Genomic DNA, 23,049 nt, shown 5'->3' with positions numbered 1-23,049 from the left:
CTGCAATAAACATAGGGGTGCATATATGTTTTCAAATTAATGTCTTGGGTTTCTCTGGGTAGATACTCAAGAGTGGAATTGCTGGGTCATACGGTAGTTCCATTTCCAGATTTTTGAGATACTTTGATTTTTTTTTTCAATATAATGAAAAAACTGCACTATCATAGAACAAACAGAAGTGGGGCTCACATTTTACAACTCCTTGCTTTCATATGCTTTTGGCAATTTATGAGAGTTGCAGTATCAGTCTTTTTCTGAGATTTGTGGGCTAAATTTGCTCTTGCCTTCCTCCATCTTGAATACATTTAACAAGGCATTATTTAATCCTTCAGTCCTTTCTGTACAGAAATTTCCATTCACAGATGTTCAGAGAATTAAACAATTAATGGAGTCCTTGTTACCACCTCCAGCAAGAGGCTTCTGCAGTTCTATGCCGCTGGCTTGTACCAGCTTTTGAAAGCCACTAGTTTGCATCTCTTCCTAGTTCAAGTTTAGTGATGTCACAAGGATCCACCGCAATCTATAGAGTGCTGTAAATTAGGGCTCCCCCACCCAGAGTTCTAGTTGTTAAACATTTACTAGCACACCGCTGCTCATTATTAGCCTCTGACATTCTCTCCCACCCCTTTCTTTTTTTTCTTTAAGAGTTAAAGTGAAGTTAATTGGAATCTTGATCATCTAAACCTTTGAAGTTCTTTTCATATTAATATGCAAAAGAATCTTCCTGGAGAGCTTTTCAAAACATGGATTCCTGGTCCTTCCTTACCTTTAGAAGCTCTGGTATACTAGGTCTGGATGGACTTGAGATTCTGCATCCAAATAAGTTCCCGAACTGATGGGGTGGTCAGACTGAGACCACACTTGGAGTAGCACAGTGCTTCTTATTAACAATTCTTTGTTTTTCCTGAAAAAATGTTTCTTGATGCAAGATGTGTGTATATTTCAGAGCGAAAAGCAGGAGAGAAGATAGTGTTTCCCCATAGGGCTTCGCTTTAGATTTTATGATTGGTGCTTAAAATCCTTGATTCCTTAGAGAAAGAACCAGGAATTTGCTGAGATTCTATTTTACTGAGTGTATTTCCACAGGATTGGAAGGGAATGAAAACAGAGGAGAATTTTTAACACTGCATCCCAGGGAAAGTGATCGTTTTCATTCCCATGAACCTTTTATTTTTCTCTTGGGAAGCAACTGGTCTGCTCTGGAAACACAAGGGAATTTCTTTTCCTTGACATGCTTATTTTTAAAAAATATTTTATTTTAATGTTGCTTTTTAAAATTATGAAGGTATCAAAAACTAAGAAAACTCAGACGAGTATAAACCAGTCATACTTCTACTATTCAAAATGAACTACTTGTGACACTTTGGATAATTTTCTTCCAATATTTTTTCTATGCATACATTTTTACTAATTGGGATCATACCACCTATATAATTTTGCATCCTACTATTTTTTTTTCTTTTAACACTATGCCATAGCAATTTTCTCATGTTCTTGTAAATTTAAAAAATGTTCATAATATAATATTGTGCAGATATATCATGGCTTGCTTAATTATCCCTTCATTGTTATATTTTCAGGGTGTTTTTGGCTTACCACTGTTACAAAACCACAATCATAAGAAGGTCTGGGCATAAATCTTCAGGAGAAAGTATTTGAACTTGTTGCTGTTGGTAGTGTAGTTATTTCAGACAGAAAAGGGAGAGTGGGGAGAGAAAAGAATGCAAAGAAAACATTTCTCTTTATTTTCTTCTCACAATGGTGTGGGGGTGATCATACAGTAAGGCAGTACATATGAAGGAGAAGATTCGAGGACATATGGTTTTCAGGTTAAAGACTCTCTTGAGTGCAAACAGAATTTCCCTGATGGATCATTGTTTCCAGACATGAAACTTCAAACAGATCAATACATCTATTATACGGCTGAGCATCTTGCTTGATAGTTCAAAGCTTTTAGTGCACCATTCACTTGTGCATGTGTCAAGGCTGGTCTCTGGCTCGGGAGTTGATGTCACATTTGACTGATTGGGGTGGAACCTCAGTGGAATTTATCATGAGGAGTCTGCCAGGCAAGATATCTACGGGAGCGGGAGGGGAATCATGAGGAGAAGCACAAAAGGGGGCTTTAATTGTGTTGTCAGTGCTTAAATTCTTAAGCTGAAGTCGGGGATATGAGGAATTAAAGGCGTTGCTTTTACATCTTTTGAACATTCTATTTCAAAATATATCTTAAGTATTTCTAAAAAAAAGATCAAATGGTAAAAATAACTCAGTATAAATGTGTCGGAAAGTTCATACAACTACTAAGCACAGATCACCCCTCTATAATTGAGATGTAAATCTGACAGTTTAGAAAAGTTTTAGGTTTATGGAATTTTGTCGTCATAGGATTAGCTATAATGATAAGATCATCATCTAGCTCTGATGTAGTAGTTTTGCACCAAAGATGTGGTATCTCTCTCTCTCTCTCTGTTTTTTAAAGTTCTTAAAGTGATATGAAAGAAGTTATGAAGTCAGTGACCAGATTACTTTAGGAGGTAGAAATCTTCAAGGGTTAGTTAGGGTTTTATTTTATGTTATCCTTGAAAATGTAGTTCTTGCACATGTCGAGGGGCCATTATCTGGATGGACCAGAATATCCACAAGTGATATTTAGAATCATATCTGGTAAAAGAAAAACATTTTTAATAATACTATTACAAAAATACTATGTAAATTATCAAAGCAGAAATTGCATCAGGCAAAGTTACACAGGCAAGAAGGATTTTAGTCAAGACTATTGCAATAGAAGAAGGCCAGAACTCAATTTGAACCAACTCCATTGAAACAAAGAGGTGTGGATTTTTTAAGGCTAGAGTAAGCTAGTGGGAAAGTACTGGAGGACCTCAGGGGTTGGTCATGGGCCATATGTGTTTACTAATAAACTTCTCATATCTTTATGACAGGAAGTATTTTTATAAGTAAAAGCAAGGTGCCCACTGAAGTTAGCCTTTTACCAGCCCACAGATTCTGGAAGATAGGGTGCCATCTTCTTTGATGATTACACTTCAAAAGAATGGATTCCAGGTCCTTGAAAAAGATAGTCCTGCATTGCAAAACTGGCAAAAAGCTTTGAAAACGATTTATATCTCCAAGGGGCAGTAGAAAAATTTACAATGATAATGGTTCTAAAGAAAATGCTCTAAGAAAAGAGAATTCAGGAGCCTAGAATCAGGAAAAATCTGTTTAATGTTTAGTCAAGCTGAGGGAAATATTAAGACTATTTTGACCAAAATACACCTCTAGAAAAACCCTAGGCAGTGTCCTTTTTGACCAGAGGGCCTCCTGATATGGCTGTAATCATTCCTTTACGTGTAATTTATTTAATCCTAAGAACTAATTATTACTGTGCTAACAGAGGAGAAAACTATGCCATTAGCCAGTTAAGAGACTTATGAGATGTCACCTAGCTTTCACATACAGGTGTCTCAGTTAGAATGTCTGGCCGATGGACTCAGGGCCTACACTTTTCATCCCTGCTCGGCGTTGTCTCCCATCTGTCCACAAGCTGGGTTTGCTGAAAGTTTTCCATTCTCTCTGCCCTCTTCTTTCTGAGAATGCAGAGCAAGCAGTGAGTTTTCCATCCTCAATACTTGCCTGGCCTTATATCCTCTGGTGTTTATTTGAATAATTTGTTCAGGCATGAGATACATACAATAAAGTGCACAAATCTTAAGTGTTTGGCTTGAGACTGAATCTACAGACAGACAATGGCTGGACCGGTTATAACAGAGAACTCTGATCTACAACCTGCAGCAGGCTGCCCGGAAAACCAACCACAACCCGCTTATTGATGATAACCAGCCCAGCAAGCCAGCCTGCCATAAGTTAGACTTGGGGGAAGCCAGATTGATCTCTATAGTGACAATTCAGGAAGCTAAACAATAATCTCTGGTACTTGATAAATAACTGACAGCTTCTCTACTTTTTGTCTCCACTTCCAACTTAGGACCAACTAAAGAAAGCCAATTGTGCACCCCTAACCATCACATAGGATGCCTCACTTCTAATTAGCCTGCCTACAGCTTTCCCATGCCAACAGCCCCCCGTCAGGGCACACCTGAAGGCTTAGTGTTTCCACCCTAAAGCTTTTCCCACTCCTCTGCATGCCTTTGAGTCTCAGCCAAAACGCAAGTCACAGAGCCTGACTCCCTTGCTACTGCAAGCTGCTAATAGCCTTTGCTTTTCTTATTGGGTTGGTCTTTTGTTTATTTCTACAGGCTCAATATGTGTAAATCGGTGTAATCATCACCCAGATCAAGATATTTCCAGCACCCTAAAATGCTCCCTTATGCTTCCCCAGATAATACCCCAATAACCCCACTACCTAGAGACAGCTACTTCTCTGACTTCAAATGTAATAGATTAGTTGTGCTTGCTCTTGAATAAAATGATACAATATAAGATCATACAGTATGTACTCTTATAGATGGAGTCAAAGAGTCTGTACTCTTGCGTCTCATTTATTTTGCCCAATATTTTGTCTATGAGATTAATCTATATTTTGTATATGGCAATAGCCTTGCCCTCTTCCTTTCTGAGTAATATTCCTTAGTATGAGTGTACCATGACTATACTCAATTGATGGATTTGAGTGGCTCATCATTGGATTTTATGAATAAAATTGCAATGAACATTCTTGAATATATTTTTCATGGTAATCAGCGCTCATTTCTCTCAGGTATTACTTAGAAATTGAATACTGAGTCATAAAGTAAATGTGTTTAATAGATACTTTCAAATAATTTTTCAAGGTGATTATATTAATTTGCATACATGAGAGCTCCAATTGCTCTGCAACCTTGTTAAATGTGGTATTGTTAGTCTTTACCATTCTGGAAGCTGTGTATAATTATTTCATTGTGGTTTTGATTTTCATTTCCCTGATGCATTCTGTCTTGGTGTTTTTAAACAATATCATAGTATTATACCTAAATGGCTATTCAGGAAATGACCATAGTACCATTAGGGAGGAAATGACGATTTATAGTAACAGGTCTGTGGGCAAGGATTGTATGTATTATAGTACTGATCTAATTAATGTTGAAATACTATTGACCAAGCCAAAGTTGAGAAATAAGCAACCGAGTCACCCATCCTGTTTTATTTACTAAAATTCATTTCCACTTCTAATGCCATATAAGCGGGGCTAGTGATTTGGAATATTCTCCCCTACTTCCCAGCCTCACAGAAGTTACCAATCTTGCCTTGACCCCTAGCCCTAAAGAGTACTTAAGTCTCCTCTGGTGCTATGGGCTGTATCTAAATAAGGGCCGGGAACACAGCCTCAGAGGCGTGCCTCCACAGGTGAACTTGGTTTTGCCTCACTGCCTAAGTCAACTAAGGTAGACATAAATTTACTGTCAGTTTGTAGAACTTGTGGGTACCACCTTACTTAAGAGAGGTTAAGATGATGATTGCAGCACTAACCAGAAAGGTTTCTGGCTGCAAAATGAAAGGTTGACCTTGGTTATCGCCTTCCAACTGAAGTCCCAGTCGTTCTCCCTATGTTAGCAACGCTGGGTTGTGTGTGCTACGGCTGTACCTTTCTCTTCGCAGATTGAAGGAAAGATGTTGACTACGCATTCTGCTGTTCTTTGTCCCAGCCACATACAGAGGGAAACCTACACTCATTTCCCCAGCTGTACATGTCTCAGAAGGAAGTGCCGTAGGAGCACCGATGCTATTATTACAGCTGGTCCTATCGTCTCTTTCCCTGATAGACATGAGTTCTTTGGGGAAAGTTGCCAATCTTAGTCTCCTTTGTATCTCCAGCTTGAGGACAGTGCTTGGCATATAACATATTTGTTAAATGTATGAATGAGAAATCAGGGGCAATTTGTTGGGAGTGGCAAAATCTAGTTCTCTACCAGGAAGTAAGTACATGGTGACGGCTTTATGGTATTATGACATTTACCCACAGAAAATAGACATCTATGGATTTGGATAAAGCAGGATTTAGATGTGCTTAGGGCGTAGTGGCTAACAGAGAGATTGTGTGGCCCCTTTTCCTTCCATTATCCCCTCAGCCTCAAGGGAAGGAAGGCTCTGGCAGGAGGAGCCTTGTGTAGGTTGAAGTAAAGGAAGTATGGGAGAGTTCTACAGATCCTTTGTAATACAATCCCAGCATATTCCCTGGGTCAGAATTGTAATCCTCAAATCCACTTCTCAGCACAGCCTTCTGGTTTTAACTGTGGGAGAGGTGGAGAAGGGGAAGGCTGGCTGGGAGATTTGCTCTTTGTGTTTCCACCAGAGCTGTGGCTCACAGGCTGAGCTGCAGGAGCCCTGCAGGGAAGCCGACCGCCATTCTCCCAGCTCTCAGCCCCACTTTCATGGGCAGTTAATGATACTCCCGGGTTCCACCAAGTCTCCCAGCATCAGTGGTGGGTAATTCTAATGCTCAAGTGTAAGCCTTGGAAGATTAGTCATGTCCTCATCTCTCTCCTGTCTCTCTCTGCACAGCTAGTACTTCACACAGCCTTGTTTTCAATGTAATGATGCGAAGGCTTGATGAACAAAGTGTCTTTTTATCTTGCATAATGATAATGATCCACCTCAATGTGGTCCAAGTCTTTGGAAGGTGATATTTTAGGAATTTAAACTTTGGCAATCTGTAGAAAAGCCTTATTTTTATTGTGTATATTGTGTGTATTTAGTATGTTATCTGCACTTAGAGACTATAAAAGGACATTTGCACACAAAAGTTTGTAATACCAAATATGTATCTAAAACATGTTTCATCTCAGAATGTGACAACGGAAAACACTGAAAATTCTCGTGAGTGCAGGGCTTGTGGAAATTGGCACCATGTCACAGGGTGCTGTTGAAGAGCGCGCAGGTTGGTAGGTACTCTTTGAAGGGCACCTACCATTCTACCATCTGTCCTAACACTTCCACTGCTAGAAATTTATCCTACCCAAGAGCACAAAAACACACATTAAAAGCATTTGTCATAGCATTGTTTATAAGAAAAAAATTGTAGAACCCTCCTAAATATTCATAAATGTATGACTCAGGCACCTACATGTGAGTAGCAGTAACATGGATGAGTGAGGAGGGATTTCAGGTGGTATCAGTTAGACTTAGTGAATAGGAAGGAGCAATGATGACCTGTGTCTCTAACCTGGACAATAGTGTGGATGGTTAAGGCATTAACTGAAATAGAGACAGCATAAGGTGTTTGTGGGATCATCTGGATGGACTTAGGAAATATAATTAGCCCTATGGGCCAGCCAAGTGGCTCAGTTGGTTAAGAGCGCGAGCTCTGAGCAATAGGGTCACCGGTTCAATTCCCACATGGGCCAATGAGCTGCGCCTGAGCAGAGCTGCTGCTGATCTGCCAACAGGTGGCAGGATGGCTCAGCTGGTGAAAGCACATGCTCCTAACAACAAGACTGTTCGATGGTGGGCTTCGCCGGCCAGCAACTAAGACTGAACTCGGCACTGGGATAGCTCAGTGGATAGAGCATGCATTCTTAACAACAAGGCTGCCGGTTTGACTTCCGCATGGGATGGTGGCTACACCCACCCTCAACTAAGATTGTAACACAGCACCTTGAGCTGAGCTGCCGCCCGGATGGCTCAGTGGATAGAGCGTGCTGCTCTTAACAAGGACATGGGATGGTGGCTACGCCCACCTGTAACTAAAATTGAATGCAGCACCTTGAGCTTGGATGCCACAAGCTGCCGACGGGCAGCCAGATGGTGACTGGCGCCCTCCACAGCTAAGATTGAGGAACAACAACTTGGCTGGTCCCCCTCCCCAATTCCCCAATGCTGTTTCTTTCCCCCAATTCCCCAATTAGAAAAAAAAAAGAAGGTAAAATAGTGAGTATAAAGAATTCTAAAGTAAAAGGGTGTGTTTTACAAACAAGAATCCTAAGACTTGAGTATTATGTAACTGATGTGATTAAAGCTTTTATACAAAGTTTTAGGTGGTTGCAGTATGCTTTAAACTTAGTCCTATCTTATTACTAGGCAATATTCATTAAGCCAGAGTGCCCCTGTTATCATAATGTGTTATTAGAAAAAAGACATCCAACATAATGAGCCAATATAACAAAATTCCATGAAAAGTCAGAAATGTCAAATATCAATGTCTCAAGGCTCTGTAGTATCCATCAATCTGTAAAATGTAATGACAGTAGTAATATACATTTACTAATTTAGATAATAACATATGGACCTGGTGCCATATAAAAATAATGTCGCTTAATTCTCATCAAATCCTTCAAGGTGGGTAAATTCTATCCCCATCATACAGATGAAGAAATGGAGGCTCAGAAAGACTGAGTGGCTTATCTAAGGCCCACAGTATTGATAAGGAAGAGAGTTCTCCTAGAAGCTCATACCCAGGAACTCTTCAGAATATTTTTCTATGTGACATATTGTCTCTCTTTGGAGATACTACTACTTACCTATCTGCCTGGGGTAGGTAGGGGGCACCTGGAGAATGTGGGGCCCAGGAATCTGCCATTTAAAATGACACCCTGATGATTCTGATGTGGGTAGTTGATGCATCACACTTTGGGTAACACTATGTTGTGTGTTTTGAGAATAATAAACCGTGGCAGTCCTATCTATATAAATGTAATGGTGATTATTATTGACTGTAAAGTGTTTTTTTCTTGGAAGGGGCAAGTCAATTTTAATCTAAAAACCTGAATGAGGCGGGGAGCAGCGTCCATGCGGCGCAGCCCTAGTCGCTGTTTTACTCCAGGTGGCATCACCGTCACCGCTGGGCGGGGCGGCGTGCAGTACCAGCCCAAGCCGTGCCAGGCTGGGGTCTCTGGGCTCCAGGCAGAAGCACAGCCTCCCCGACTTGCCATAAGACGATGGCACCCCCCAGAGCCTCACACGAACTCCCAGATCATCAACTGCACCACAGCAAGCACCACGCGGCCTGTGCGCACAACCTGAATGCACCGAGGAAAAGGACAGAGAGGCGCTGGAGGAGGGTGACGTTACAACTCAGAGCTAGGAACCTTAGCTCTTGAGCCTGCGCTAAGGTTCAAAGGTGGAAGCCATAGCAATCATAGCATTTTCTGGACAAACATGAGCCCTGATGGCGGTGGAGAACCCAAAGGGGAATTGCTGGAAGTTATCAAATGTGACTTTGTTTCCTTCGCCCAAGTCGAAGTTGACGGCTGTACCTGCTTGCGTTCAAGGCTCAGGTTGGGGTTGGCTTGGCGTCAGGAAGGAGCAGGGAGGCTAACAGATGGCTGCTTGTCTTAACCAGCATCCCCTTTAAGAACAGCACGGCTAATTCCACGGCTGGGGATTGATGTGTGGGAACATGCTTACTACCTTCAGTATGAGAATGTCAGACCCGACTATCTAAAAGCTATTTGGAATATAATCAACTGGGAGAATGTAACTGAAAGACACGTGGCTTGCAAAAAAGTAAAACATGAGCATTACACGGAGTACCTAAAGCTCCTTACGACTATATTTTTTGTAGTGCGGAGTGCCGCAATATACTCGTAATAGACCGCAATGTATTCATAATACACTGCAATACCTCAATGGTAGAGTTCTGAATGTGTCTTATTCAGATATTTGATAATTTAGTGCTATGAAAATTTCTTGTTTTAAAATTTTGTTATTGAGCAAATGTTCAAAAATATTAAATGCTTTGTATGAGTTAGTCTTTTGATGGAACGTTTTCTTCAGAGAGCTACAGCACCTCAGAGGTTATGAATGTCATCACAAAGCCATAAAAAATATTGCATTCCTATGGTGTTGGGGCCTCTCGGGAAGGCTTTCTAATCCTGTTCTATTGCATTTATAGAAAATCTAGTCTTTTGCCCCAATTGTTTAACAATGAAATATTAAACTTATCCCCCAAGGGGTATTCAGTTTTCTATTGAAAATTTCTCTTTTTTGTAAGTAATCCTCTGTTTAAGATTACTTCTAGTAGGTATCACCCAGAGGTCTTTAATTATTTACTGTCACATGTTGCACAAAGTTAACAACATCTGTCATTTTAAAAATATAACTTGATTGCTAATTGAGAATTGTTTTATTATGAGAAGGAAATTGTGCATCTGAATTTTTTTGTCGGAAGAAATGTAAAGACTCTTATGTGGAATTTTGTCCTCAAACATAGAAATGTGTGTAAGTAAGTACTCAGAATGGATAAATGTGATCCTAGTTGATCAAATCACTGATAGAGGATGAGGCCACCCACCTCTGGCCAGACACCTGCCACCTTCTTTCGGGCCTGTTCTGAGCAGCCGTATCAGGATCACCCGGCCTGAGAGGCGCTGCCTCCCCAGTAAAGAGAGGCACAGCGGGGTTCCGGACAGGGTCAGCTGTGCGCCTCCCGCAGGGACAATCGTTTTTTTTAAAGACTTGTTTTTGTTATTCTACCCATTTGACGCTTTTATTTTAGAAAATGTACAGTCAACTATAGGAGCTTTATATTGTTGAGTTTTTTTCAATAAAGGGGAAACAATACCCGTAGTACAGCCACACAGCATGTTAGAATATGTTCCTGTTTTGTTGGAAATGGAGCTGTTTCCATTTAGCGCAGAACGTTTGTGCATTTGGCTCAGCGTTGTGCGGTCCATGTTTCAGCATCTTCCTCATCATCTTTCATGGCTGTGCAATATTTTATCAATTGGATATTTCCTAATTTAATTTACAGTTCTGTTACTGAATATTACATTTGTTTCTAATTGTTTATTACAAATAATGCTGTGTTGAGCAACCCACGTAGGTCTTACCTTCTATTGGAATATTTTCTCTGTATATGTTTTTTTCTTAAATCTATTTAGTAACAGGATGTTTTCCCAAGTTCTTTATTTTTAATTTTTCATATTTTCCTGGAAAAATAGAGTAATTTAGCAGTTTCAATAGTGAAAACTGAAGTTTAAAAAATTTGTAAATTTATGGCACTTTTCTTTTAGAATTCAATTAGAAGAGCATTTAGGATTTCAGAATTGCAAGAGTGTTGATAAGCCTGATGATAGGTGTGTGTGTGTGTGTGTGTGTGTGTGTGTGTGTGTGTGTGTGTGTGTGTGTGTTTATGCTTGTGGACTGAAAATACTTCAGAGACTATGATTGTCTATATGCCACATTAAAATAACTTTCATGGAGGGCAGATGGGAGTCATGTGATTATTGCTTACATAAATAATATATATGCCTATATATTTATACATAAGGCAGTGAATTCTTTAAATAGACCACCTAGCAAAGTAAGGCCTTTTTGCAAAATGGGCTTCTGAATACAAGTAGTCTGCTAGACCATGGTTTGTAAGGAACTGACAAAGACATGCAGAGACTACTGAGTTATTCTGACTTATTAAGCTTTAAGATTTAAAAAAAACATTCAATGTAGAAATTTCTATGGGGCTCCATTTTTGCTTTGGGTTTATGTTGAGGGAATGAGGGAAAGCACACTGTCTTCCCTAAGGTTTTGCTTTTCCCTCCCTGTTGGATAGATATTTTAAGAGATTAAGATAATTTAGAGGAAAGATTTCAATCATCCAATGAAAAATGAGACTCAGACTCCAGTTAGCCCTGTTTTTCATAATAGAGAAGAAACAGAAAAGGTGAAATAGCCCTCTTCTGAGAAGGACAAGTATTGTCTATCTAGGAAGGACATTTGTGACCGAATCAGCAGGGCCTGCTCTCGTCTAGATGTGCTTCACATCCCTAAGCACGATTCGTGCTGCAGGAGAACAGGACACAAAACAAGCACGGTCTGTGAGATAGTATCTGTTACCACTTTATTGCACACCTCAAATTCAGGATCTCAAAATAAGATTTTAATTTCTGTTGAGTACTTTTTAAAAAGTAACATCAAAATCATAAAATGAAGATTCATGTGTGTTGTGAATCACATCTAAAACTAGGTATAAATACAAATTTTACTTCCTGTTTTAATTTCAGGGGTACTACTGTTTGAGAAAGCTATTAGGTAACTATTATAAATCACTGTCTCTCATTTTCAGTGAAACCCTAATAATCCAGCAAGGCAATGTCCTGTCTTCTAAGATATGCATAGTACATATTAAAAATCCTATAAGGCAGTGGGTCTCAACCTTCCTAATGCTGCGACCCTTTAATACAGTTACTCATGTTGTGGTGACCCCCAACCATAAAATTATTTTCATTGCTACTCTATAACTGTAATTTTGCCACTGTTATGAATCGTAATGTAAATATCTGATATGCAGGATGTATTTTCATTGTTACAAATTGAACATAATTAAAGCATAGTGATTAATCACAAAAACAATATGTAATTATATATTGTGAAATATTTATTTCTAATTACAAATAAATGAAATTTTGTCTTGAAGCATGGAGACGGCTAAAGGAGCGCTGTCTCGGTTCCTAAGACCATCGAAAATATGTGTTTTCCGATGGTCTTAGGCGACCCCTGTGAAAAGGTCATTCGACCCCCAAAGGGGTCGTGACCCACAGGTTGAGAACCGCTGCTATAAGGTCTTGGATAGTTTTCACTTAGTTATTCATTGAAGTAACATCTATTTTCCTATTGTAAATGTGAAGTTTTTTTTGGAGGTGTCAAGTTTTTTTATTGTTAATAAAAGAATCTGTCAACTAAAAACAAAAACAAAAAAACCCTGAATGAATATTTGTGTGTGTGTGTGTGTGTGTGCGCGCGCGTGCGCGTGTGTGCATGTTTACTGAATTCACGGGTGTGCGTGGATTTAGGTTGCTTCCTCGGTCCCATCAGGCTTAATCAGATCTTTGGGCAGTTTCCTCACCTACACACCTGGATGCCTTTTCTAAGGACCGCATCAGTCACAGGCTCCTTCCCTTCTCATTTCCTAGGCATCAGCAGTAAGCATCTTGGTGTTTGTGGCTGGATCCTGTTCTCCCTGTCTGTCCTGTTGATGATTATCACCTTTCCTGTCTCTATATGGATGTGCTTGAAGGTAATACCCTGGGAAATAAGTGGGGCTCTCTATATGAGCCGATGAACTATTAAGGCTAAATGCTCTCCCTTAATCTCTTAGATCGTTAAGGAGTATGAACGTGCCGTTGTATTCCGACTGGGACGCATCCAAGCTGACAAAGCCAAAGGGCCAGGTATGACACTGCTGCGGTCCCTGACAAGGATCATGGGCACCTAATACTGTCACCACTGCCGCCAATGTTTTCCCTGACAGCAACTATTGAGAGGCAAAGAAAACCACAGGAAGCGGGAGCTCTTGCCTTTTGTTGTCCTATTATGTAAGTTAATGGGAGTGACCACTAGCTTGAGAGTGTGGAAATATGGACTTGTTTCCCCTCAGGAGGAAACACTCCCTCTGAGAGTTTCAGTTAATGTGACCGAAGAGTAACCCTGGCGACATTGGCTAGTTGTCAGTTTACCAGGGCCACGAAAGAGAATGAGAGAAGGATGAGAGGAGGGAGTACATGGCAGAGGTAGATGACGAAGTTACTCAGGGAGAATATTCAAGGAGCTGGCTTTTGACTCTCACTGTTTGAAAAGAGCTAATGGAAAAGTAAAAAGTAATTTCCTCTCTTGGCAAGAAGATTAATAGAAACAGAGAGCTGGAAGTCATTGTACAACTGCTTTTGTCAAATGTAGTATTTATTTCCATCGTTTCTCTACAACCTTAAAATGAAAAATGTTCCAAACTGTTCATGTTATAAAAAGATGGGATTTTGAGGGGGTGGTGAGAGGGGGTAGGGTATCAGGTACTAAAACTCCCTAGAAATAAATTATTGATTTAATACTAATAACTTCTCTTGGTGTATATTTAGCTAAACCATACGAAATTGCTAATATTTATTTTTTGACTTACAAAAATGGTAATTTCATATGGTAAATTCTAATACTCTTGAGAGGAGAGGCTATCATAAGTAGCATCTTAAAAGACACACGGTAAACAGTGCTTACTAGTTCTACTTCTCTAATAATATTTGTTTTTTGCCCCATATTGTAATGTATTTGGGTAAAACCATTCTCTTTCCTACTGGACTGTATGATCTCTGGAGCAGGAACTTTCTTATTTGGCCATGCACCATGGTAGGTGCTCAGATATCTTACATAAAAAAATTATGAAAAACTTCAAAAGGAGAAGTTGTTAAGGAGAGTTGGCCATTGCAAGTAGTATAATCCTACTTGTCTAATTTCATAAAAGACCTAAAAGGAAGAGGGCAAGAATTACTTATTATGGATGTTCTTATGAGTTTGTCAAAACAGAAGTGTTAGAATCATCCAGCTGAGGTATAACAGATATGGTTAACCCCTTCCTAGTCATGTTGCATCCGTTGGGGCTCAGATTATGTTAGAATAAAATTGGATTTGAGAGAGGTAGAAGAGCCACAATCAAGGGGACTCTAGAGAAAAGTGTATCACTTTCAAATGAATTTTCCCAGAAGATTTCATCATTAAATGTCCCAGGATAATCACTCTTGTCATACATGTCTCTAGGGCTGATGAGTTACATCAGAATGACATGAGCCAGAAGGAAACTGGCCAAATTGCTAATGGAAAAGCTCTCCACTTTTGTAAATTGTAAATCATTCTTTAATAGTACAAGTATTAATAATAAGAGCTGCCACTTCTTGAGCACTTAATACTTACCTGGCACTGTGTTTAATACTTTATTTCATATCATGTTGAATCATGCTTAATCTTCACTATCATCTTATAGATATTAGGTAACTGAAACTCAGAAAAGTTCCCAGGTAGTAAGTGGTAGAACTGGGACTTAACTCTCTTATTCTAAAGCCATTATCTTAACCAATGACTTGGCACCAAAAATGGACATCAATTAGGCAGTAATCTTTAACCATAGGTATCAGGAAGGATTAGAGACCAAAAGAAAGAAAACACTTTAGTGGCGTTTTCTGTTGATGCTACCAGCTTTCTACATGGTGCTCAACCTAAAAGCTTGTTTCTTCTTTGAGAATAAAAACAATAGTACAAAATCTTTCTGGTAAATGGAAATGGATTGGTTTTCCCCTCTTGCTAAAATGCCCCTGGTTCTAATCTTTATAATTCTTTCTGTAGAGAACATTCAGCAGGGTAATGTTAGGAGTCATAGTATCCTCAAATGAGTTTTGTGAACCCCATCGTTCCCCACCCAGCCCCAATCCAAATACTTCATTCACAATTTAGAGAGAAGTAAAGGTGTTTACAGCTGTGAAATGCCATTGTATTTGAACTAAACACAGCTATGGAGAAAACTGTAAATTCTACAATACCTTGGTTTTAGAGACTCTGAGATCCTAGGAAGGTTTTAATTCTAATGTTCCTTCAGTACAATTGAAGATGAATGAGAATGCTGGCAGTCACTGATTTTCAAGGTCAAAATTTTCTTATTTGAATCTTTTATACAGATAGTCTTTAGGATAGCGAAACCAATTTCTAAAATATCCTTTAAAATTAACGTCAAATTCAACTTGGATGGAAATAAATTGAGTGTTTTAAAAATCAAATCTAAAAATTAAATGCCAAGCATCTTTAGTTTCTTACCAAAAGATTTTAATTTCCAAGGAAATACTTTTCTTTAGTCATAGGCTGATAGGAGAAAATAATTTTTCCCAAAGTTATGGTTGTACCTATTGAGCATCATCTGGGAAACATATTTAGTTCCATGAAAATAATGTACTATACAGCTGGGAGACAATTTGTAGTTTTTTCAATAAGATGAAATTTAAAACCATATTTTCTTTTTCATAGGTTTAATACTGATCCTGCCCTGCATAGATGTGTTTGTCAAAGTTGATCTCCGAACTTTTACTTGCAACATTCCTCCACAAGAGGTAATACTGGTTAAAGATAAGTTGCTAGAAATAAAACTTATACCACCCCTTTTCCAATAACAATTGAAAATTTACAGTATGTTTTTAAACTATAAAGGGGAGGATGAACTAAATTCCCAGAAACGTGCTTGAGGAGCCTGAGTTGGCTCCTGAAACTGAGTTTTGTTTTGCCAGATGAGAATCAAGCCAAGTTCAAGAGCTGAATTGCTAGAAGACTTAGGTGAGAGAAAGGCGGAGACAAGAGAGAGAAGGGATCCAGTTGCAGAGGAACTGGGGTGGAAAAATGGCAGAGCAGATGCTTGAAAGAGGGATAAATCAGTATGAAAGAGCTGAATTTAATTTGGTAGAGGGGAGTGGTTGGTTATATTATCCCCTCTGTCACCTTCTCAGAATTTTTTTAGTAATATCTGTATTACTTACCTCTGCTTTAAAATGTTTTGTGCTTTTGAATGCAAAAAAGTGGAGTGAGAGTGGGAAAAGAGCAGATACTGCACAGGGCCCAACTTACTTCTTCTTTTTTTTTTAAAATATTTTTTTATTGGGGAATTGGGGGATGGGAACAGTGCTGGGGAATTGGGGGAAGGGGAACAGAGAAGTTGCTGTCGTGGAGGATGTTGCTTCACTGGCCCAAATTGGCACCATCATTGCGCTCTTCCCGGGTGAGGCAGATCAGTCGCCGGCTTCTGGATGGCCGCTCACTGCGGCTGCTGGCCGCTCACGCTGGCTGATGGCGGCTACACACGGTAGCCCATGGCAACCCACTGCAGCAGGGGCTGCAGCCTATGCCATCACCGGCGACTCATGGCAGCCCAGCTCCAGGTTGAGCTGTTGTTCAGCATCTTAGCTGTAGAGGGCAGTGTCACTGGCCCTCATGTGTGGGATCCGAACCGGGGCCCTCTGGCGTCCCAAGCCACCTCTTAACCAACGCGCCACTCAGCCGGCCCACAAATAATTCTTTTTAATTCTTAAAGTACTGCAAATAAATTACCAATAACAGTACCTGGGCAATAGGAAAGAGAAACAGAACTATTAATAATAATGTCACCCTTTGATAACTAAAATGACCCAGGAAGAGGAAAGAAAATGTGAGTAGGACCTATCATGTGGGAGGGCAAAGGTGATAAGAAGACAGAAAATCAACAATTATGAGTAAATATTAACTGTTTTCTGTCTGGTCCAGGAAATTCAATCAAGGCCCAGCAATGATGAATCCATGCCACTAGAGGGAGTCGCAGAGTCCTTGCTTTACAATTTAGCCTCACTTGTAAGAGAGTTTGGGATGCTTAGTGACTTATCATGAGCCTTTTCTGGCTCCATAATAGACAGCTCCAGATGGGAGAAGTGAGTTCTAGGTCTGCTCCCATGGTACACCCACACATCTCTCTCATTTGCTGCAAAACATCTCATCACATTATTCAGAACGATTAATGCAGAGCTTCTATATAAAGCTGAACTGATTTTTCTTTATTTGCACATAGAACACGGTCTCTGGTGCCATCTATGTTTTCTAAGAAGCACTACTGTTCATCAAGTATGTATTATAAACACTGAAAACTTAAAAGATGTCAGGTATCAGGGAAACAAGTGTTTACCTCTGTTTTGAGGGTAGAAGGGTTCTACTATGACATTTTAAAATGCCAATGCCTATTCTCCCCATGGAAAATCAAGGGCCTCTGCCCATGGGGTGTAAACTTGTCTAAGACGAACTTACAGGGTTAGGTACAGACCGCACATGTGCAAGAATTTTGTTATCAAGTACGATGGTATTACATTCAAGCCAGGAGAGATTTTGGATGCACTGCTGGCATGAGTTGTCATTAACATTCTCCTCCTGTGTAGAGAGCTCTTGGGCTTGCTGACACTTTGTCGATCATTGTGAAAGTTGCGAACATGTAGTAATTCCCCCTATTCTTCTCTCCAGATCCTCACCAGAGACTCTGTGACCACACAAGTGGATGGAGTTGTCTATTATAGAATCTACAGTGCTGTCTCTGCAGTGGCTAATGTCAACAATGTCCACCAAGCCACGTTTCTGCTGGCTCAGACCACTCTGAGAAACGTCTTAGGGACACGGACCTTGTCCCAAATCTTAGCTGGCCGAGAAGAGATCGCCCATAGCATCCAGGTAGAGACACCGAGAACTAATAACCTGCGTCTTTCGTTCATTCATTTTAATTTTCAGTCATTAAATATCATCAGTTCAAAGCACCCCCCCAATAGTGCACGCGCGCGCGCGCGCACACACACACACACACACACACACACACACACACACACACACACATACACACAACTGATCTAAACAGATGGGCTTCTGTTTGTAATTTCGTTTTTTTGTAAATCAAAAGGTATAGATTTAAATATCTAAGTGGCAGGAGGGAGCTGTTGAAATCAGTCACCATACCCGTGTTCTTTGGAGTTCAAAATCATGGATTAACATTGTACACTTTAACCTTTTCTGAAAAGGTCAGAGACCAGATTTATTCTTAGATTACTCCAGAAGAGGTGCCTGCATCTCTCAGGCACTCCATGTATTCCTACACTTCATTGGAGTGTGAGAGTTAGAAGAGGATTCAATTGAGATAGGACAGGCCTGTCATCCTGGGCAAATCTATATCATGCTACCAATATCAATAATAATGTTAATAATAATCATAATGATAATATTGATGAAGATGTAGCAGGTATCTGTCCCACCTCTTGCACCCTAGGGCCTCATGCTTTTGATAACTCAGATTTTTCCCTGGCCATGGTCAGGTCATTGGCTTCTTGTGAGGTTTCGCCGTGTCCTGGGTTCTGCAGGGATCACGGAAAGGCAAGGGTAACTTGCCATTGTGTAGCACAGAGATCTCTGCCCCTAACTTTTAAGAGAACTACATATTTGATCTCACTAGTTCTCAAAGCATTCGTTCTCATCCTTACCCCTCCAGGATAACCAGCAAGATACCTTCAATGGTTTTAAGCTTTTACAAAAGATAAGAATATCTCTGACTTGAGGCTTCTTCTGCTTTAAAAATCTTGCCTTGCTACCTGTTTAAAACTGACCGCAGGACAGAGGTTAAACAGAGCAAGACAATATCTCAAAAAGACCCAATAATAATATTTATTGAGTCATCTGTAGGCACTGACATGTCTTACATGTATTATCTCCAAACCTCATGACAACCCTGAAAGGAAACCGGTTTTATAGGTGGGAAAACTGAGAATCAGGGTAAGTAACTGGCCCAGTGATTCACAGCTGCAAATGACAGAGCCGAGACAAAACCCAGGTCTACCTGAGAAGTCCATCCATTATTATTGCCTGCTTGATGTCAGTGACAAGCAAATTTGGGATATTTGCTCAAATCTAGGTAGATAGAATACACTTCATTAGGGATGGTTTTGGGGTAGATCCTACTGGGACACCACCCACTCAAAGGTCCGTCAGGCTTTCTTCCTGAATCCTTTCTGGGATTCACTTCAATTCCAGGAAGTGAGCAGTAAGGATGCTAACTCCTATTCCCTTCCCAAACTGTCTCACTTCAAATACTGTAAATACAAAAGGAAAAAAAGTAGAGGACTTTATCCTGCAAATATAAGATATATCAGAAACATATATCCCATTGCCGGTCTTCTGATCAATGTTTTTTCTTTTTGATTTGGAAACAGACCTTACTTGATGACGCCACCGAGGTGTGGGGCATTCAGGTGGCCCGGGTAGAAATCAAAGATGTCCGGATTCCTGTGCAGTTGCAGAGGTCGATGGCAGCGGAGGCTGAGGCCACCCGGGAAGCCAGGGCCAGGGTAAGGGCTACTGTGCTTACACTGGAGGGCGAGCCACCTAGCCTTGCAGCAGACAAGGATGGAGCTGAGTGGCAGCTCAGGCTCTCTCAATTCCTTTGATAAGAAAAGGGTTTCTTTTTCTCAGGTTTGACTGAGAATTTCTCCCTGAATGTAATTAGGAGCTTAGTGTACTTTGAGGAAGCTTGTAACATGTCCGGTGTAAGGGGTCACTCAACCAGATGTTCCATGCTTAGCGAGGTGGCTCCCATGTCTAGTGGCACATTAGTCTCCTAGAGAGAACTGAACTAAGCAAACAGCAGTTCCCCGGCCTCACCTCAGACTCCGTGAGGCCGTCGTGGGTGGGCCCAGGAAACTGTATTTTTATAAAGCTGGTGGTGATTCTAACGTAGCCGACTCGGTGCCTTTATTTTGCGCATCATTGTTCTACTATATTAAGTGTACTGGATAAAGCAGGGAGCAGATTAAATACACTCCAGGTTAGAATTACAAAGTGTAAGTACACCCTGGCCTCCAATGTTCTTGCATCGGTGGGATCTATAGACTTCATGTCTGTGTGGATGGGTTTCCTGAAGTATCAAAAACCAGTTAAGATTAGGCTTCCTTGTATCCTCTTTGGAATCTTACTTGGGAGCCAGTGAAGGTTTCCTCTGTCCTCGTTCCTTACCTATCTCTGGTTTATCTGCTAAGCTCTAGCAGCTTCCAAACAGTGGACTTGGCCATGACAGACAGGAGGGTGGGCATTGAGTGCCCACGGATGGGGCAGCCAAGTTCCAAGTCTCTCTTTCCCTGTCTGAGAACTGGAAGAGAAGTGGTGTACTTAGTAGATTTCCAATGAGTGTTATCAGACTGGCACTTGCTGCTATTTGTAATCAAGATAAAGAGAATTTGAAACAATTCTTATGTTGTAAGAATGAGACTAAATTGGCAACAGAATGAAATAAAAACCTCTCCTATGATAAATAAAAGTGACAGAAAAAAGTCAAGGGGAGACCTTGAATTTCAGACTTCTCTGAAAACAAATGCAGCAGGTAAGGCTCCAAAAGTGATTCAAGAGCATTGCTAGGGTGGGTGACCCTGAATTCGTTTGGGTGAAAGACGGTGCTTTTATTTTGTTTGAAAGTGAAGTCTAGGGACTCATAATTTGTAAAATATCTCCCGCTTCCTGCACCCTCCTCAAATTTCTCTAATCACATTAGGATGTGAAACTTTTAATCACATTAGGATGTGAAACTTTTATCCTTGCCAAAGAAGTGAGTAGGTGAAACACATGTGGCCAAGTGGAGACTGGGAGAGAGTTATCAGTAGGCAGCTGGAAAAGGAAAGCACTCGTTGCAGTTGTAAGCTTTTATTCCTGAACTCTTTTATTTCTGTCATTTTAGGTCCTTGCAGCAGAAGGAGAACTGAATGCTTCTAAATCTCTGAAGTCAGCTTCCATGGTGCTGGCCGAGTCCCCCATAGCCCTCCAACTGCGTTACCTGCAAACCTTAACTACTGTAGCCACAGAGAAGAATTCCACCATCGTGTTTCCTCTGCCCATGAATATACTAGAGGGCATTGGTGGTGTCTGCAACAATAACCACAAGAAGAATCCTAACAGAGCCTGAGGCTCTCCTGCTATAGCCAGCCATTGCTTAGGACGTCCTGCCCATTTCTGTGGAGAACCTAGCAAGTAGAAGTGCTGAGGATTTCAACACTATTCAAGCAGAGTAGCTCCACAGCTGGAGTAGTATTAGCAGGGAAATGCTATGGAGGCTACAAAAACAAGCAAACAAACATCAAAAACAAAAATGAGAGCTGTGTACCACTTTCATTTTTAAGAACAAAAGCAGCTTCTTATTATCCTTGTAATAATCCATTAGTAGCTCTTTTGCTTTATAGCAGACACTTTCTTGCAGTAGGGGGAAGACATCTTTGAGTGACTATGACTAAGATTTCAGAATTACTTTTTAATGGTTTTAAGAGGCACTCTAGATAATTTGTAAAGTAACATAAGCTTTATATTTATACTGGATATTTGCTTTATAGTTCCAAAGTAATTATCTAAATTACTAAATCTCCAATAATTACAACAAAACCCCACAATGCTTAAAACTATGATTGATTTTGGTGCTAAAGACTAAAGAGGCACTAAGAAGGCTTTCAGTTGCAAAGTTATCACCAGCCCCCCAGGGCAGATTGCATTCAGCTTTCCAGCTGCATGTCCTCCAGAGTGCTTGGCCAGCTCTGAGCCTCCCAGCACTACAGTGAGAGGGTGGGACAAGGTACGGTGAGGTGCCACACCCCAGTCAGTTTATTTGCTTACGAGTGAGAATATTTGTAAAAGGTTTTGTTGGTATAATCACTGGGGAACATCAGTGGACTTCATGTTTTCACTCTATTGGTGATCCCAAGAGCCACAAGTAAGCAAGAATTGTGTGTAAACTCTATTCTCCTCCTCAAAAACAAAAATGAAACAAAAAACAAACCAAAAACCCTGTTAAAAATAAAGAAGCCATAGAATGTAGATGTGATGTATTTTAAAAATTGCTTTGCCAGAGATTATTTTGTTGCTATGGGTAGGACAAGGGGATATGAGTGGGGACCAAAGTGTCTGCTGTAGAACCTTAGCAAAACTTTTAAAAAGTGCACCTCCTCCAACATTGAAGGTGCTTCGCACCTTCTCCCAAGGATCTCTTTTTAGTAAAGGCACCTTGGATTATGGGATAAGAGATTATGATTTTTTGGATGTCTTCCTTAACTACATCCATTTGCTTTGTCAAAAGTAGCAAATCTTTTATAGTATAAAGGCCCCAGAAGAAAAGCACCATATAAACCAGGTTGCTATATTACCATAGGCAGAAAGAATAAGGCCCCCGGGAGAGAGGAGGAAGGGGAGGAGGAGGTGAGGGGAGACAAAGGAGGGAGGAGCTGAGATCATCCTTAAGGAAAAGTGCAGCTACCAGACTGGCCAGAACTAGATTTCAGTGGCTGAGAGCAGATCCAGGACACCATCTTGCCCCCACGGTGAACTTGAGCTAATTATAATGGGTTATATTATTATTAGCATTGCAGTTAGGGAAAATCTTTACCCCCTGTGCCGCCCTGACAGTTCCGACAAGAGCCAAATAAGGACAAAAATCCCTCTTCCTGACAGGAAGGAGTGGTTAGCAAGGACCAGCCTAAGAATGCCTATAATGCTTCCCAACCTGTAAGTCTTGAATATTTCGCACCCTCATTTTAGAAGTAATCAATTCCTAAGTCTCTTTGTTGTTCAGGGCAGCTGCTCTTTTCCAGGCCTGCTGGCCCTCACCTTCTTGAGAGTGTACTGTCCTTTAATAAATCCACTACTTGCTTGGCTTTTTGGGTGCATCCTTGAATTCTTCCCTGAAGCGTACACCAAGAACCCATTTTTCAGCAACAGTTACTCTGATCGCTGTTGGAGCGTGAGCACCCTGAACACAGCATAGTCCATGGTGGGTGCTGAGTAAGTAAG

The 23,049-nt window shown here is 40.5% G+C and overlaps 1 protein-coding gene and 1 pseudogene across 1 annotated transcript in view; both read left to right on the top strand.

Annotated features, from left to right (window-relative positions):
• The window catches only part of STOML3 (stomatin like 3), a 24,877-nt gene extending 1,972 nt beyond the window's left edge, over positions 1–22,905 (top strand). Inside the window, exons 2-7 of the mRNA XM_019658681.1 lie at positions 12,846–12,949; positions 13,031–13,103; positions 15,712–15,794; positions 17,716–17,919; positions 19,443–19,577; positions 20,957–22,905. Of these exons, the coding sequence (XP_019514226.1) occupies positions 12,846–12,949; positions 13,031–13,103; positions 15,712–15,794; positions 17,716–17,919; positions 19,443–19,577; positions 20,957–21,181 (824 nt within the window). The 3' untranslated portion in view covers positions 21,182–22,905. The remainder of the gene's footprint in view (positions 1–12,845; positions 12,950–13,030; positions 13,104–15,711; positions 15,795–17,715; positions 17,920–19,442; positions 19,578–20,956) is intronic.
• On the top strand, positions 6,847–9,525 carry LOC109391272 (superoxide dismutase [Mn], mitochondrial-like; annotated as a pseudogene).
• Positions 22,906–23,049: the final 144 nt, after the last annotated feature.

This window comes from Hipposideros armiger, unplaced genomic scaffold (assembly GCF_001890085.2).
Source record: "Hipposideros armiger isolate ML-2016 unplaced genomic scaffold, ASM189008v1 scaffold_287, whole genome shotgun sequence".
Classification (NCBI taxonomy): domain Eukaryota; kingdom Metazoa; phylum Chordata; class Mammalia; order Chiroptera; family Hipposideridae; genus Hipposideros; species Hipposideros armiger.
This window is presented reverse-complemented; position numbering and strand designations above follow the sequence as displayed.